At 53.0% G+C, this 17,749-nt stretch overlaps 4 protein-coding genes across 4 annotated transcripts; 1 reads left to right on the top strand and 3 right to left on the bottom strand.

Moving 5' to 3' along the window:
• Positions 1 to 510: 510 nt before the first annotated feature.
• Positions 511 to 2,100, bottom strand: P153DRAFT_61836 (polysaccharide lyase family 1 protein). The gene has a single exon (XM_033673304.1). It carries the CDS (start codon positions 1,787 to 1,789, stop codon positions 650 to 652), a length of 1,140 nt encoding a protein of 379 aa, XP_033521609.1. The 5' UTR covers positions 1,790 to 2,100; the 3' UTR covers positions 511 to 649.
• A 1,269-nt stretch (positions 2,101 to 3,369) lies between these two features.
• Positions 3,370 to 5,459, top strand: P153DRAFT_368539 (uncharacterized protein). Its single transcript, XM_033668538.1, has one exon. It carries the CDS (start codon positions 3,622 to 3,624, stop codon positions 5,215 to 5,217), a length of 1,596 nt encoding a protein of 531 aa, XP_033521608.1. The 5' UTR covers positions 3,370 to 3,621; the 3' UTR covers positions 5,218 to 5,459.
• Positions 5,460 to 5,631: 172 nt separating this feature from the next.
• Positions 5,632 to 6,696, bottom strand: P153DRAFT_296274 (mitochondrial 54S ribosomal protein YmL9; the record flags this gene model as incomplete). The annotated part of the gene is made up of 2 exons (XM_033664080.1): positions 5,632 to 5,991; positions 6,070 to 6,696. The coding sequence occupies 2 exons, from the start codon at positions 6,694 to 6,696 to the stop codon at positions 5,632 to 5,634; spliced, it is 987 nt and encodes a 328-aa protein (XP_033521607.1).
• Positions 6,697 to 16,006: 9,310 nt separating this feature from the next.
• Positions 16,007 to 17,430, bottom strand: P153DRAFT_295383 (ICE2-domain-containing protein; the record flags this gene model as incomplete). Its single annotated transcript, XM_033664024.1, has 3 exons — positions 16,007 to 16,624; positions 16,673 to 16,861; positions 16,912 to 17,430. The coding sequence occupies 3 exons, from the start codon at positions 17,428 to 17,430 to the stop codon at positions 16,007 to 16,009; spliced, it is 1,326 nt and encodes a 441-aa protein (XP_033521606.1).
• Positions 17,431 to 17,749: the final 319 nt, after the last annotated feature.

Genomic DNA, 17,749 nt, shown 5'->3' with positions numbered 1-17,749 from the left:
GCTACAACCTGCCCTGCGTGTCTAGGAAGATTATGCTTCCCTCTATCTAACAAAGCCGCTGATACAACACGTCTCATCGGTCAGTATTGAAATATCCCAAAGTATCACCCTATGTAAAGGGCGGTGACTCGCAGGCGGGTACCATGTTAGTTGAACTAGTCCATCGGCAACCATCATCAGATTAGACTAAAATGGCTCAATCTGATAACTTTTCCAAACCATGAGCTCAAGCGTCTGGACAGCGTTTCTTGGCAGCTAAATCCGCCTCTTGGCTATGGAACGACGCTGGCCCAAGCCGGAAAAGATCGGAAGGCAATGGCCTGGTGACTTGAAAGACCTAGACACCTTGTTAGTAAACTATCGTAGATGTTTGGTATTGCAAAGGACTCAGTCTGGATAAAGCGAGAAGTGGTGTCAAGGATGGCTAGACTTGACTCGAGAGATTCGTTAGAAACGACTACACGATCAAACTTCAGGTTCATATCGACACATATCCGATCGATCCGCAACTCAAGACGAAGAATGGATGGTTATACGTGCTACATGAGTACTATATAAAAGGTTGTCGAGAAGATCCATTCACACCCTCACTCCAATCGCCACCCGTTCTCAATGAAGGCCTTAAACACTGCCCATACAGAGAACTCGCTTAGATGCGACCATATCCAGCAGTGTTGACAAGGTTCTTGCTGTCCGCAGCAGCACCGGCGGTGGCAATATTCTTGCCCTTGAAGCTAGACAAAAAGCTGGAGTCTGAGCCCGTAAGCGCAGCAGAGGTGCCATAAACATTGAGCTGGCAAGCACGACCAAGAGACGCCGTGCAAGTCGAAGCCTGTGCCGCGCTTGCAACACCGTAGACTGCTCCATCCAGATCAGCTTGCTGAGCGGCTTTAACGTTCTGGAAGTTGTTGCCCTCGAAGAGTGCCTTAGCACCAGCGTCCGCCTCCAACATATGCTGAGGGTTTGAGTAGAAGTAGTTGTTAACAGCGTGAACAAGGGAGTTGCCACCAATCTTAGGCGAGCGACCAGAAGTGTGGTGGACGTAGTTGTTCTTGAAGGTGACCTGGTCATCAGAGCCAGTAAAGTAGAGTGCCCAGTAATGATTTCCGTCACAGGTGGCGGACCAGGAGGTTGCGCCGTTAATTTCGCAGTTGGAGATTGTTACGCGGCCGGATGCGCTGTTGCCCAGAACGATATGCTGGCGAGCGATGAGGTCGGTCGTTACATGATCAATCCAAATCATGTCTCCACCATCCACCGTTATGGCGTCACCTCCCCAAACATATTTGGGATTGATCTCGGTGAACCTGACGTTCTGAATGATGATGTTCTTTACACCGTTCGCCATTCGAATTCCTTTGCCTTTGATTACGCCTGCAGTTCCTTGTCCGATCAGACTCTTGTTGGAAGCAACAGTTATGCCGATACTACCAGCTTTGTCGTAGGTGATTTTGGCGACTTTCGGGGCGTCCTTCTGGTAGTTGTCGCACCACCCATCCTTGTTTATAGCCTGTTGGCAAGCAGTCGCAGTGCCCCAGGGAGAGCAGCCTGAAGTGGTAGCAGTGCCCTCGGTTCCGGTGAAATCGAACGTCTTGGTCAGGACGATTACGCGGGCCTCTGCGTCGCCGAGGTAGCTGATGAGCTCGGCCGTGGTGGTAGGGGTAACAGCTTTTGCGCTGCCACCACCCGTAACACCCTTCGCGAATCCTTCAGCAGCACCTTTGACGGTTTGAGCACCGACATGAGTGGCAAGCGCTGTGAGAACAGCGGCGAAGAAAGAGGGCTTCATCTTTTATCCGAAGAGTAAGTCTTATATGAGAAACAAGTGGATAGCAGAAAGAGTGTAAGAAGGAATGGTTGAATAACAAGATTCTCGGGGGAATAATGAATGTAAGGTAGTGAGTGGTTATCAGAACGAGTCTGGATGATTGTTAGAATGGCAGCGAGATATGCATCTTTTATATCTCTCAGTGCTCAGCTGGTGTTCGAAGCACACGCCAAGGTTTATTGTGTAGAGTATAATGCCGAATAGTAGATGAAACCATTCAGCCAGCTAATTGCCGAGATTTTGCCCTTTGCGTGATGGCCGTCGACCGCACCGGCTGGCCTCCCCGTGAGGCTTCGATTCACGCTTCGCTGTCATGAGCGAATGAACAAAGGCGGGTCCACAACATGAGTCGAGTTCGTCTCATGTACAGAAACATCAAAGGGATGAGACAGGTCTAGCATTACCTACTTCCCGATTGCTATCCTTCCCACGAACTGCCTGTACACATCCCTCGGTGAATGAGGAAGCTTCTTGGAGCTTCAAATCCCGATTCCAATTGTTGTGCACCTAACTCTTGAACGTGGCGAGTTGGGTAACACTAGGGGTATACCACAGTAATACTCCGGGCTTTGCTTACTCGCTATGGTTCAGAGTTCTCCCATACGAACATGTAGTTTCGCTGCTAGCACAATCTCAACAGTGGTGGATACTGGACGTCAGGATCCTCGTGGATCTTGTTCTAGCGGCTTCGTGTTAACGGGCGCTAGGGGGTTTTGTGGATGGCTGGCGGCGGTAGAAATCAAAGGGTTTGGATATCCTCCTGAGCTCGGACAGGCGATCTACTCCTGCTCAACGTTAGCGATGGATTTGTTTCATGCGGTGTAAGAACTGTCAAACTTACAGGGTCTAGGTACTAGAGCAGGCATGAACCATGGCTTTATCAGAAACAGCAATGACATTTCAAAATCGTAGATCCTAATCATATTTGTCTCCATCATGGAGAAATGCCGGCAATTATTCGAATGCTGGTCTTTAACACGACAAATGCTCACATCCTTCGAGATCGTTTCTTGTTGGGAAATAAAAGCCCCTTCGTATAATGAGACAACGCGGCCTGGTCGCCTCTGAAAAGGGCCGCAAGCACTTCGGCGACGGCGATCTGGAGAATTATTCAATACTGGGAGTAATCGGGACTAAACTCATCCAGCTCGGTAAGCACCCCTAAACTGGCATAGATTGAGTGGCAACAATGCTGGCCAGGGGGGTCTCGTTGCTATGCGTTTGAGATCAACAGTTTAGTGAAGCTATGTTAAACACTTGTCGCATATCTGACCTGGGCGGAATCATGCCACTAATAGCCGTATAGTACGGGCCGAACGGGATCTGCAAGCGGTGAGCTAAAAACGCATCTTCTCAGGCGCTGGCGTGATTGAATAAAAAGCGAAGACAAACTGAGGAAGGTATTCTGGAAGGCGAGTGAAGGTGCAGCCTGAGACGGAAGGTGGTGCGCCGACAACCATCCGCTAACCAATTTCGGCGACTTTGACCAGCGAGGCGAGGTGTTTCCTCAGAGCACCGCGAATTCCTGTGACCCTGCCCAACTACGCTAGTTCCCCACGTCATATCGTCATATCGTCGAATCCCCAGGTCCCCAGGTCAGCCTTTATCGGGCTCGAGGGTAAGGCCGCAAGATGTCACATGAGCAACCACATGGACACTCGTACTATGGCGGATATGATCAGAATTATGACCCAGGTACATACAGCAGAGGCTTTGCGCAACATCGCCAGGCGCCGGCCTTGAAGCACACCCCACAGCTCTCAAACTCGTCATCTAGGCGGCGGACAACCGATATGGATCAAGCCTCTGAGTACATGCCGCGATCCTCGAGACCCCGGCATGAGCGTCCCCATATCGTCACGGCACCTTCCCCGCCGCCCATTCTACCTTCAGCGCAGCCTGAATACGAACCACGGGCACCGAGACCAGCCCGCAAGGCCCGTCCTCCAACTTCCGAACGCAGACAACGTCCAACTTATCATGACTATGTACCACAAGCTGTGAACCCGCCAGAAGATTTGAACCCACCCGATCATGCTGTCCGATGCTCTGCCCCCAAATCCACGCGTAAAACGACCCACCGTCACCGCATACCTCGGACCTCAAAGCCAGACTATGCTGCCCAGCAACCAGTTTTCGAGCCTGCCAGCAGATCAGCCGGCCACGATTACGTTACAAGCAGTGGCCACAATGTACAGCGAGCATCAAAGCCAGACTACATTCCACACTCTCTATCGAGTGAATCCGACTATATATCGTCTCACCCATACGACTCTAGCTCCCACTACGACCCTCCTGCCAAACATACTCGTCAGCCAAGCTATGATTCCTCCACATTCAGCTCGTTCTCCACCCCAGTCCAGCACTCTCGCCCTGCACCGAACCCGTCTCAATCTTTCTCTCCACAAACAACTGGATCCCTAGCAACCTATGGAGGCGCCAAAGTCTCGACACATGATGACTACCTCTCCACACACGAAGACTACGCCTCGAAACATGATGACTACGTCTTGACACATGACGACTACGTGTCGGCACACGACGACTACGATCCAGCCTACGACTCAGCCTACGACAATTCCAACCACAAACTTCTCCAGGAAGACAACTGGGACCACAAACCCGACATGATACGCTCACACAGCCTCAGAGACTACGAACCAGAATCCTTCAACGCCGCAACCAACACCCTCGATGGATTCCGCCGCGTCGATGCACAATGTGCCAGATCAGCGCGAGACGAGATGAGCAGACGCAGTCCAAGTGAAGCAGACGACTACCCATACTACAACTACAACTCCACCATGGCTCCCTACCACGCCACCACAGCCCCCCACCACGCCAAAGTCGCAGACGAAAACTCCGACCTATCTTCCCACGACGACTCGGACCGCATCTCCCGCCACTCAGACCGCATCTCGCGCTCGGCCTCCGCCCACTCAGACGTGTGCTCCGAGCGCTCAGAAGAGACGAACAGCGACTACGCGGACGAGCAATCCGTTTCGCAGGACGACGATGTGGTGTCGCAGAGCGCCGGAGACGATAGCGACTACATGTCTGCGCCCGAGGACCAGGATGTTATCTCCGTGGCGGGCGGCAGCGATGTGGGCGCTGTGGGCGATATGCGGGACGTCATGGATGATGGGTTTACCGGGGGTGGCGCGAGTCTTGGGGCTGCATATGTGGATGATGGGGTCCCGCTGCATGGGCATGTGGATGTGCGGGGTGGTGGGTATGCTGGTGGCGGATTCGCTGATGATGGATTCGCCCGCGCTTCCAATGCGGATGTCTATGTTGACGATGGGAGTACGGACGGTTCTACTGATGATTCTTCGGACGTTGGAAACGACGCTGATGATGATTACGATTATTATGATGACGACGATTAGTTCTTAAGGAGGTTCAATGCGAGACTATGTTTCTTCTCCCTTCACGACCTTTTCGACAAGTTGGGAGTTGGGCGTTTTTCTTCTGTTCAATTCTGGTTACACGCCTTGAGGCGCGCTTGCACGGGAGGGAGGCGAGATGTCTGTGTATTTCGTTCCATTCCAACAGAGTTATAGCTTGTATGCACAACGATCAATTCAGATTGTGATCTTGTGCTCGATTCCAATCCCAATTCAATAAATCTTCTCGTTCGCGCCCGTGGCCTGGGTGGTAGGTTTTTACATGTCTTTTACACATCAACTCTACACGGCTACCAAGGCCGTCCAATGCATGCTTCTCAAAACACTTGCGATGGGTTAAGTGGTCATAGTGCATGCATGCATTATTCTTCTTCCCTCGGTCATGATCCAACTTCTTCAAACCGCTACAGCCTCCGCAGCCTCAGCTTCCGCCGCAATCTCGACAGGGCCAAGTTCTGCTGTCGTCATCGGGCCCTTGGGCCACGGCTTCCCCAGCGCATCCTGGAGTTGTATGAGCTGGTTCTTCGGGCCGGGCACACAGCCTGAGACGACGACGAGGCCATTCGCGTTGTCGACCATCAGCACCTTTAAGTTTTTGACCGTGACGCTCTCCCCGCCCATACGTCCGGCCATGCGCTTTCCAGGCAGAACACGCGAACCGGAGCCCTGGGAACCACCTGCGGAACCCATACCACGATGCATGAGCGATTGACCGTGGGAAGCGGGTTGACCGCTGAAGCCGTGGCGTTTCATGCCCTGTGTTTCGCCTTGTCAGTCCAGTCCTCCCTCTCGCCCTGCTGAGCTGCCGGGTTATCAGAGTGTGGGAAGACTCACACCAGCGAAGCCCATTCCCCTGCTAATCGCCCTGACGTCCACCCACTGGCCCTTTGTGAACCATGCCGCGCCCACCATTTCACCCACGCCAACTTTCAGCCCCCCTTCGTCTTTGACTTTGAATTCTACCAACCACCGCTTCGGGCTGACCTTCCCTGCCGCAAAATGCCCTAACATGGGCCGCGTGACGTTCCGTGCCTCCTTCTGCCCGGCGCCAATCTGAACAGCCCAGTACCCGTTCTTGTCCCGCGTCTTGTGCGCAACAACTTCATTGCGATCCAGCTGCAACACGGTGCATGGCGTGCGTTTCCCAGACTCGGTGTCGTACACAGATGTCATGCCGCGCTTGAGGGCGAGAAGACCAGTGCGGAGGGGTGTCGAGTGTGCTCTACGCTCGAGGGCGGCGGTGGATGTAGCGTTGAGAGCGGGTTTGGAGGGGTGGTGGGCGAACCGGTCGGGGCGGGGGGTGTTTGTGGATTTGATGCCGCGGATGCATGTGTATGCGGTTGCTGGGTGGGAGACTCGTGTCGCATTTTGCTGGATGAGTGGGGTGAGGAAGCGGGTAGACGATGGAAGGAGAAAGGACGGGGGCATGCAGCCCCAATTGAGAGGCGCCTTGGGTGGCATTGCGGGGAATAGTGGCGTGCGTAATAGTCGATTGTCACCCAGGTCACATCTGGAGGTTTTTGGAAATCGTGCACAGGCCATACGCACGTGATGAGGCGCTTGTTTCGAGCTTGGTGGCTTTCGATTTCGATATGACTTCAAGACGAGCGCTCTCAGTTGCCAAGGCTCAAGCCTCGATTGTCTTCTTTATATGTCCCACATCGTCGCTACAGGAAAGAACATCCCCAGGTAACCTTCGCACTACGAAATGTAGCACAGAATGCCACAATCTATCCAAGTTACCTCTTTTCCGTCGTACACAATAAAAATGAGCAGATCCGTAAACTCCTGTAGAAAAATAAGAAATCAGGGTATCCTCCCAAAAAGCATGAAACGCCATAACCAGCTCTAGCGCCACACAGTGGCGCGTAATTTTACAGAGACACTTTGGTACGAAATTACATAGACAAAGGCTCCCATACTCCAGTTAGGACTACTGGGGTATGTTAGTGGCCGCGAGCTAAACCAGCGCGGAGATTCGAAAATCCCTACGAGTTGCGAGTACCGGAAGGAAATAGACAGAAGAGACAATCCGGCCTACAGTAGATACGAGTGGGCAGAGGACTTGACCAGAGTCCAGTAGATGAGTAACATCATGAGTGTCATGGAACAACACTGTTGCACCAGCGTAGCTTGCAAAAGATCGCTGATGTTAGCCAGATACTGCAGTAAAGTCACACTCGGCAGATATGGCCATATCAATCGGCCCAATTGACATCGCGCACATTGGCTGGGTTGCCGCCAGCAATGCAGTCAGGCGGTACATCCTACACAAAGTTAGCTCCTGTAGCCTGATAACGACACGCCAGTGGTTGTGTTCTCGACAACTCAATCAACAGGCGAGCATGGCCCAATCATCTCCTTCGCCGTTTGTGGTTGTCGCCAAAAGATGCAACCCTGTCTGGAGAGATCGATGCCACGATATGCGTAGCCTGTTGGAGAGCAATCATAATCAAAATACCACTTACCCGAATAACAACAGATCCAGGACGGATGATAGCACCGTTGCCGATGCGCACGCCGGCCTCAATGATACAGCCGTCACCGACATGAACGTTCTCACCTATGTAGACCTCTTTGGCAATTTCCGTGCCATTGAATCCCTTCAACATCTTCGTGTCAGTTGGCGTTCTGAGGGTGGTTATTGTAACACGCGAGCCAATCCTCGTGTTTCTGCCAATCGCAATTCTGCCCGAGTCGTGCAACTCGCAATTGGATCCGATGACAACATTATCGCCAACTGAGATGTTGTAACCATAGTCACAGTGGAACGGCGTAGCGACATGGACGCTGCCACCGAGGTGACCGGATGTATGGCGTTCTCCCTGACGAGGCTGAATCCAACCTGCTCCTACAATATACTTGAAGTAGCGCTCGCGCTCACTTTGCGCAATTCCAACTGCTGCATTGCTCGTACTATTGAAGCGGTACACTGCTCCTGTGCATTGAGTGCGCTCGTCAGCCAGCTGGATGTTGTATGGCAAGAACGGTTCGCCGTCCAACATCTTTTCCTTCTCAGTCTTTGATCTTGGAGGTGGCGCATAATGGGGTGGTGGCGGCGGCGGAGGCGCAACGGTCTGAGCAACTAGCGACGCTTGACGGGGCTGATGTGAAGCGTGTGGGTGCATCTTGGGCTCCGTCGTGATTGGAGAAGAGTTGATGGCAACTTGACTCATACTGTGTGGAGTATGATGATACACGCGAGGATTGGGATGACGTGGTGGAGGTGGCCTAATGCATGTCAGTTTAGTTGGTCCGAACTTTAGCAATATTGTCACTCTTTAAGAATGGATGCCTGTCGTTCCCCTTTTGCATGCCTCAGATGAAGGCATGCATGCGTATGGAGTTGTTTGGCTTTGATGATGGGGAACTCACTGCTCGATATGTTGATGAGGTGGACGATAATCATGGGACGGTTGTCTATCATGGCTTGTGGCTGGAGCCTGGATAGGAGGTGGTCTTTCGTGAATAGGGGCCGGAGGTTGGAGAGAAGGCGGTCTTTCATAACTCGAAACTGGAGGAGGCTGAGGATAGGATGTAGAGGGCGGCGGCGGTGGAGGCGGTGGAGGCGGCGGAGGGTGATCTATGTATGATGCTTGAGATGGTTGGCTCCAACTACTTCTGTTGGTTGGTAGACTTCGAGCACTGTCGTTGTCACTCGGCGCATGCGAGATCGCGTGCGTCCGATTGGCATCCTCTGTGGTTGGCAGTAAAGTCAGCACAGTAAAAGATTGGGAAAATGTCCACAAATATAAGTACACCCTGAAGTACCCCCCAGATAGCTTCCAAGACACACAAAGTGGTCTTGGAATTCCGGACTGATCTAAGTAGCTTTACTGGGATTTGCAAAGTCTCCATAGTCGAGTGAAGTACTCTCGGAATCCTCAATACAGTGGTGTAAAGCTACGTACCTTTTACGACACCACAGTGAGGGAAATGCTCCTCCCCGCATGTCCTACATTGAGGATCACAATGGGGAACATGCACGTGATTGCATGCCTGACAGTGACCGTAGATATTCGGCCGGGATTCAACAGATGTCCGCTCTCTGGCTAGTAGTGTGGGCGCTTGCTTCGTGGCCCCGTTCGTTGGCCACGGCACTTTCTTCGCGTAGCCTTCGCAGATGAAGCCGCCTCGGGTGCAATTGGAGCCTGCGCGGAAGGTTGAGCGTGACAAGTAGAGTGAGAGGAAAGGAGAAATACGTACATTCCGGCTTGGCTTCGTCACACTTCTTCTTGCGTCTTCTGCATGTGCCACAGCCAGTTTTGGTGCGATTGGCGAATTGTCTTTTTCTCTTCTTCATCTCCACTTGTACACCTGCTCGGGTCATCTCCATTGTACTTTCCCGCTCAAATTCGTTCGGCTCATCCATTGGGCCTGCGATTGCATGTGACATTGGCACAGAAGGTATGGCCGTGTTTCCGTGTTCCATTGTGCGGTGAGGCTTGGGCTCTTGAAAGCACTTGTACGGTATTTCGAGAGGCTCGGTGTTCCAACGTCTCTCGGGCTCTGGGCGATCGATTGGAGGAAGCGTCAAGTCCCGAGGATGATCTGTGCCCGGCACTTTTGCTTGGTATGCAGGTTTTGGCGATGCGCCCCGACTCGCGGATGGGTATGGTCCAAAAAGAGGTCTGACGGTTGCAGCCGATTCGTCTCGTGCACGATGCGCGCGATTGTCCTCGCTTTCCTCTGCCACTGACCGCCTTCTCTTGCTGGACATATGAGGAGATTTGTCCCCGCTGGTGATAATGGGCGAGATGGAGTGGCTGACAGCACGGTACCCATTCTCAGACTGCCGCGGCGCAGCCTTCCATTCGGCTGCTCCAGCTGATGACGGGTTCGCGTCCAATTGGTCAGGACTCGTGTGCGGTGTTGGTCTCCCATGGATGGCATCTACGGTCATGGTTTTGGGGGATGTCCTGCCATTCACTGCGGTGAATGCAGGCGCAAAAGGCTCCCGAGTCTGGTTCATGAATGGCGCGTGGAGCACAGCTGACATACTACTCCTGCCGGGCTGTTCTCGAAGAGTATGAGCTGTGGGCCGGTTTCAGAGCGCACAGCGAGATCAAGCCAAGTGCTTTTGGCAGCCTCCACTTTGAGACTGTCTGGTAAGGTGTAGGCCTCCAGCCTATGGCATCCAGTCGTTGTGCGCAAATGCTCCCATGAACACGCTGGTCTCGCACTCTCTGGCTATGGACATGCAAGGTGAGGTGAGATGGGTCTCGGGTGGTGGCACGTGAAGTTGATATATTTGGCTATTCCACGGCGCAATGGACGGCTCTCGCGCTCGATGGCCAGACGCGGAAGGAGACAGCTGGCGCGGCGATTGACTCTTGGAATTGGCTCTCGGCAACGTGTGACGCGCTAGTGTCCTCGTGGCAGCGGTGACGAGCAGGCCTGGATGGCTCTCTCCGCGAAGTGAAGCGACTTGTTCAGAACTTTGCGACTGGGCAGGATGCGGGTGTCCAGGTGCAGGCTGAGGCGATGCGGGGTGGTGATGGGGGCGTGGCAGCGGGGCGGAAACAGAGCCACCCCGTCGCGGAGAGCGTAGGTGTTTAAAGAAAGTCGAATCGACCAGCTGTGGACGAGGAGGGGGACCCAAAGGCGCAGTTGGCCAGCAATTTTGGCGCCAGCCATGCATGCAGGATCCCCTGCAAATGTTAACCGCTAGCCCCACGCGTACTAAGGCGGCACTCTGAACGACGACCGAACACGTCGATGACGCGCCGAACGGTGCCTGGGACGAGCGGCCGTCGACTCCTACACATCCGACCCTGCATACAGGTACCGGCGCACGTTTTTTCGCGGAAAAAACGCGTCTACAGCCCTAAAGCTCGTCGCTGGCCGTACTGGAGGGTACAACGAGCACAGATGCAGCCAGGGTAGTGAGCTCGGCAAAATGTCGTCTGCATCCCGGCGTCTGCGGCAGTGATCCATTTCACCAGGCCTGCGCGCCGTGATTGGCCAGCTAGTCGGTGAAGCGATGCAGCTGGGCAGGAGCACCTCCTAGCGTACCTTTCCAACTTTTGCGTCAATCGCGCATCGCAGGGTAGGCGCGCACAGGTGCTCCTTCCCGAGCCTCGACGTGCGATCGTCTCGCCTCACACCACCAGCCACTGCCCACCGCACGGCACTGGCAGAGCGGCACCTGCCCTCGCCTGGAGTCTGCCGGCCCACGCAGCGTCATCGCCCGATGCTGCTGCGTATCGCCTGCCCTCTCGCGCGCTTCGTACGCTTCGTACGCCAGGCCGTCTAGCAGGCGTCAAGGCCGCGTCCATGTTTCATTTTTCGAGCCCGCGCCGCTCCTTTGTGACCTTGGTTTGGCCCGGCCATGCATTGGGCCTGTCCTGCTCTGGACGCGCCCACGGCTTCCGCTGACGTCCGCGTCTAATTGCCCAGGCCAGGCCAGTGATTCATTGGTTGACGGCCCGTTACATTCGTGCTTTGCGCCGCACGCGCCTAGCACTCTCACCACATGCAGACGACCCGCGCGCTCCCATCATTACGCCGTCCTCGACTACCGCTGTTTCTAGTGGTGAGACTTCGTGCTAGGCTCGATAGGGTAGGAGCCCAACGCCGTCTGCGACTCCCATTGGCCAGCACGGCTTGCTCCACCACCAACCTCGGCTGCCGTCTTATTGTCAAAGGAAAACAGCAGGACCTGTGCAGCAGACATCTCCCAGTGGTACCCTATGAGCGTGCGAGCCAACAGAGTCCTCCACAACGTTGAGAGACTAGCCAGACACGCTGCATTGTCAGCCCTGACGAATGCATGCACGCAAAATTTTGGAGATTAGTAAAGTAGAACACGGCCCACGGTACAAGTGTATCCCTACTTCTCTCCCCTCCAAGAGCTGCATAGCAATACTGCACACTTCTATCAATACGTTTAGATAAGGAGAAATGAAGCCTCTGCCAGGTTGAGGCTAGTAATATGTCTTTCCGCCAGAAACGGTCGTCCGAGCCGCGACATCCGTTGATTGAGGTGACGACTGGAGCATCCCAGACGTCCTGGAGTATATCAGCTCTCATATGAATCTCTCGGACGATTCTCATTGCTCGGTGGTAATATCCAGTATATGTGCAGGCACCTCTTGATCGGTCTGCCCCATTCGTCGTTGTGCATCAATCACGAGGCGAACGGACGCTACACGAGCCGCGGCTCTTCGTCGGACATGCTCATCGCAAGTATCCTCTTGCGAGACCTCACTTTCCCTTCACACAGCAACACTCAGTGCAGTTCAGCAGTGTCTATCCTTGAACGATGCGGCGCGTTCCGCTCCCGTTAGCGATCAAACAGCCAACTGGGACTGTATCATCATACCAACTGCTCCACTGTGAACCAGTTTACTGGGGCAACATCCCCCTTGCATATGTCAATGTTCCAGGCTTGGCTCTCAGCTATGAGTATTAGTCAGCTCATGAGTACCTTCCCGAGCCGCGCTTCTTGTTGTCCACATCCTTGTCATTTTGGTGTACCACTCCCCACCAGAACTTATCCTGACATTATGCATACGAACGACTCGCGCGAACACAATTCTCGGTACCGCGTGTAAGAGCGCGGGGGATCACTTCGACCCAGTGCTCCCATCACTGTGCCACACGAATCTCTCCCTAACTTCTTCCCGCGCACGAGGACAGTTCTTGGAATACGAGTATTCAGCTCAAATCTTAGCCGATAGTTGAGCCCGTTGGTGTTGAGTTAACTGCTTGAGCAGAAACTAGTCACGCCTGGATGAGCTTGGAATTCTTAGTCCTAGAGTTGAGCTCAACAATGCTCCAGCCACTTTTCGAATACTCGTTTCTCATCAACACCGCAAGACAAATCAACCATGGAGGTTGACAGGGCAAAGCATCGACAACTGCTTATCATTGTACCCATTCCTCGCTCTTCTGCCCTCGAATGGGCAGTTACAGGATGTTGCTCACCAAGCGCAACGATGAGGCAGAACGAGTACGCCACGGACTCATCCTTCCGATACTGCAACATATCATCATGATCCACTAACGCCTTCGTTACGGTTCATACGCACGGAGCATCCTAGAACCACGTCCCTAGATGAGTCGCTTAGAATCATGGGGAGACATGCTAACTCGTTCAGGCCTTCAATAGAGCGATCCTCTATGAACTCGGAACTGTCAATAGTGATACGCTCGCATTGCACCACTACATCTGCACAGGGCTCGGCTATCACATCTTCATAATTGGGAGCTGCAATGCAAGTGCGAGATGCTAGCCGCATCGATCTATACATCTGCTTGTATCCGACGGCTGCGGCTAGGAATCGTATGCTGTCCCCGTGCATTCATGACGCCACACGCCATCATCGGCAATCTCACCAAATGGAGGTATTCATGTTCTTGTCGTTCATGTCAAATACGGACAAGTCGGCTCTGCAAGTCCGGGGACACTTGTCAGGGACATCACTCGCTTGTTGCCGTTACATGCTCGCCACTGTTACGGTACCATTTATCACTCCTCCTGGACACTGATCTTGGAACGCTGGTTATGTTCTAACTCGAATAGTAGCATGCTTGTTCGAGTAGGATGCTCAAGTTACGAACCTCCGTACTAAAATGACATGTGCGCCGAAATTTATCATCTTATTTAGTCGACCATGTTTACGAACTGTCGGATGCTACAACAACTCCGCCTGGGCACTTCAACAATAACACATGGACAATTGATCTCTCAAATCGGATGTTAGCCGAAAGAATCTTGCGGGGCATTGCCCACACACTCAAATTCTCTTTACTCCTTCGAATCTTGTGACTCCAGGAAAGCAGTCTAACTTCCACTCTGGAGCTCAACCCTTCACCCATTCCACTTCATTCCATTCCTCCATATGCAGCAATCCCCCACGTCCATACATCTAGTGTTCTGCACACCGTAGCGCATATACGTCATAATTCTACACCTATCCGCTACCAAGACGTAGGCGCTTATACAAGCGCTCACAGCAGCGCTTACAGCCTCGAGGTTCGAGACCTACATGGCCACGCGTACGTCAAGCACACGTATAGTATGACAAATGCGCCTAGTCACCTCGCGTTGGCGTCAATTTAGCAAAGCGCTTATTTCAGCTCGTTTACTTGGTTGACGCCAGTGCCGCCGCCGCGGTGGAGGACGAGTGGGGTGTTTCGCTCACTCGCTCACTCGCTACACAATGTGGTTTATGGTAAGTTTGAGTTGATCTAGGTACTGCTGTGCATCATGTCGACGCTTGTCTGCAGTATCTGCACGTCTGGGGAGAAATATCGGTCAGCTGGCTGGTTGGCTGGCTGTCTGGCTGGATGAAAAGTTTTCAGCTGGTCGAATTGGACTCGCGCATTTCTCGTCACGTACTTTGACGCCTTGATCCTTGAACAGTCTACTCTACATGTAACACGGCCCCTCGTTCCTTTCTACGCCTAAGTTCTACCCCACTGTTCATCCTCCTCTCAGAATCCCCCTCTTTCGTCGTACACCCCGCTCAATCACAATGTCTAAGCCCCTCATCCTACCTCACCAACCAACCCTTCACACCTCTACAACTTAGCGACTCATCTATATACAAGCCCATCCCATCCGTCCCGTCCACTTCCTCCTACCACACTCCCTTATGTCTCTATCCACCTACCACACTCCCTTATGTCTCTATCCGCCTCAAAGTATCACATACCCAAATCACCCCACCACATACCAAAAGTCCAGTATACATCCAGTACGAATCCATGGTAAATGTAAACGAAATTCCATAGCGACGTAGTGGAAGACTCGCAAGTAAACTGCTAGATAGGTAGATATGTTGATTAGATGTGTAATGGGACGTAACACAACACACCCTGAGATGCGTCTGCAAGTGTACATCAACCACACTGGCAGTGGGGAGAATGATATACTTGTGATTTTGCTATGCGGTGGAAAATTTGAGATGGTGGTGAGGGGGTATGATACGATGTACCATGCATGGCATGAGTATAATATGATGAGTGATAATGGGATGCTGTGCACATGTAGTTTTGAGGATAGAGATGAGGATACCCTTAGCTTGTCTTGCCTTGCCTTGCCCTGTACTGTAGCATTGCGCTATCATTTAAATATAAACGTCTGTATGCAGACAAACCACCCTTACGGTGTTTCTATAGGGGAAAAACTCCATCTTCTCGGAGTGGTTTGCACGAATTATGCTGTACTGTACGGGTAAGAGTATGTCGAGCAGTTCGAAATAGTAGATAGAATACATCTACACGCCCCCAGCACCACCGCCAGCACCACCAAAGTAGCAAAAGACCTCCCCCAGTCATTCCCATGCACACCCCACTCATACTCGCACAATCCTTTTTCCCCACACAAGACCCCTATTCCCATCCCTCGTTGTACATATCCCTATACCTACACCTACACCTACACCCACTCAAGCCGAGATCCATACCCCCCCATGCCCAAATACAAACAAAATCCCATATTTCAAATTCGGGGTATCTGAAGAAGTGCGCGCTCATGCTGAAATCGGATGAAGATGAAGAGGAAGAAAACCAAAAAAATAAACGTAAGATAAAAAAAACAAAGAACCCCACACGTTGTAGGCCCGCGAAAAAAAGGACGCGGCTGTCGCTACTCCAGTGTTTGCCTAGCCTCTCTTCAGGCGAAATCCTTTCTCTATCTGCTTCACATCGTCTTGCGGTGAGCTGTTCTGCTCGCTCGTGCGCCTCTTGGCCATCCTGTGGCTCTATTTCTGCGTTTTACACGGCAGGGTAAGATCGTCTAGACCGTGTCGAGTGTGCTGATCTAATCGACTTTCCAATGACTTGTCAACCTGCCGTCGTCGTCCTGGTTCGAGATCTTCAGTTCGATGGCGTACAGGCCCATCGTGATGGCAAGGTTCACCCATCTCCAGGTATTCCCACCCGCATCACCGCCTTGGTTTTTCCACCACTCTCCCGTGACGGCGCTTCCGTCAGTGCCGTTTCCGCTGGCAAAGTGCTGCATTAGCAGGCTAGTGTAGACTGCAATGATGATACTGGGGCTGAACCATGTCAGGAATCCAAGGATCTTGGACGTCTCGTCGTCGTCGTCAAGGCTTGGTTCTTGCGATAATGCTCTCGCGCCGCTTTCCCGTATGGCAGGGATGATGCGGGCTGCGGCATACATAACGAAGACGCGGTAGGCGAGCGAGATGATGACGGAAGGCGTGATGGTCATGATGGCTCCGACCATGAGGTTGAATCCGGTGTGGATGATGGTAGGGAGGGAGCCCATGGCGTGGAGAAGCGTCGTGTACGATGCCATGATTATTGGTGGAAGTGGAGGTAGCGCAGGGTCGGAAGCGTTTGCCGCGGGAATTGAATCTGGAGAGGGCTGATAGTCTGTGAAGATTTGGTAGATGCAGAGGGTCACGTAGGCAAACTGTGTGGATGTTAGCAGAATTTGGAGGGGGTCACGAGGAAAACGTACAAGCAATGAGGATTCAACTGGGTTGCCTCGCGCACTGACGATACCCCATCCACCGAGAAATATGGCTGTCGTGATGGCTACACCAATGAGAATAGCGTCTACATTGCTAATCTCGGGGAAGGTAGTGATGCGCCAGAGGAAATAGACGGAGGTTGAGATGATGGAGGCAGACGTGATCAGGAGGCCAATCTACGCTTTAGTTAGCTTTTGCAGTACAATCAAAGAACTTGGGATCTTACCATCCAACTGTCACCCCGCTCTCTGTTCACTACCCATCGTGTGATTTGCCCAGCAGCCTGAATAACCAACAAACTGCAAAAGCCCTCGGCGACCTGGAAGACAGGTGTGCTGTACCTCAGCGTCTTGTCCCATGCACCAATTGAGGCACTCTGCAGCAGCCCCTCTGCGCCAAACACCCAGTCCGTCACCGACTTGAAGTCTGATCTCCGTCCACCGAATGTGCGCTCCACCCAGCCCGAGCTATTGTTCGCATCGATGGAGAATTTGTTCAGGCTCCATATTAGCAGTGTTGGAATCGCCAGCCACTGTGCCCACGCGACCATGTTGCATAGCGCCCATCTGAATCTCGAATGGTCCGGTGTCGCCAGTCGCAGGACGGAGTACAGGAAGTAGTATGTGCTAAGGCCCAGCGAGAAGGCCAGCCCACATGTTCGCCCGCCAATGTCGAATGCAAGCGGGATTGTGAATATGATGGCGCCGAGGAAGGTCGTCGACGAGAGCACCCTGGTGAGCCACATCTGGAGGCGCTGTCCTTGCCAAGCTCGTTTTGGAACGAGCTTGACTGGTGACGAGCACTGTGGGTGCAAGAGGCTGTGGACGCGCGGTGTACGCGCAGATTGCGCGGTGGAGGTTGTGGGAAGTCACTCAAGGGCCGAGTCGCCGTGTGCAGGTGGCTGTGAGCGTGGGGAGTTTTGGTGAGGCTGGTGCGCTGTTCGCTCGTTTCTGGCCGTTGCGCTTGGCGGGAAATGTATCTTCACGTGCAAATGCTGCGAATGCCGCGCGGGAACTCGTGGGTGCGGGGGAAGCGCTGGAAGATTGAAAAAAAGCCAGACAAAG

This window comes from Dothidotthia symphoricarpi (assembly GCF_010015815.1).
Source record: "Dothidotthia symphoricarpi CBS 119687 unplaced genomic scaffold P153scaffold_15, whole genome shotgun sequence".
Lineage (NCBI taxonomy): Eukaryota > Fungi > Ascomycota > Dothideomycetes > Pleosporales > Dothidotthiaceae > Dothidotthia > Dothidotthia symphoricarpi.
This window is presented reverse-complemented; position numbering and strand designations above follow the sequence as displayed.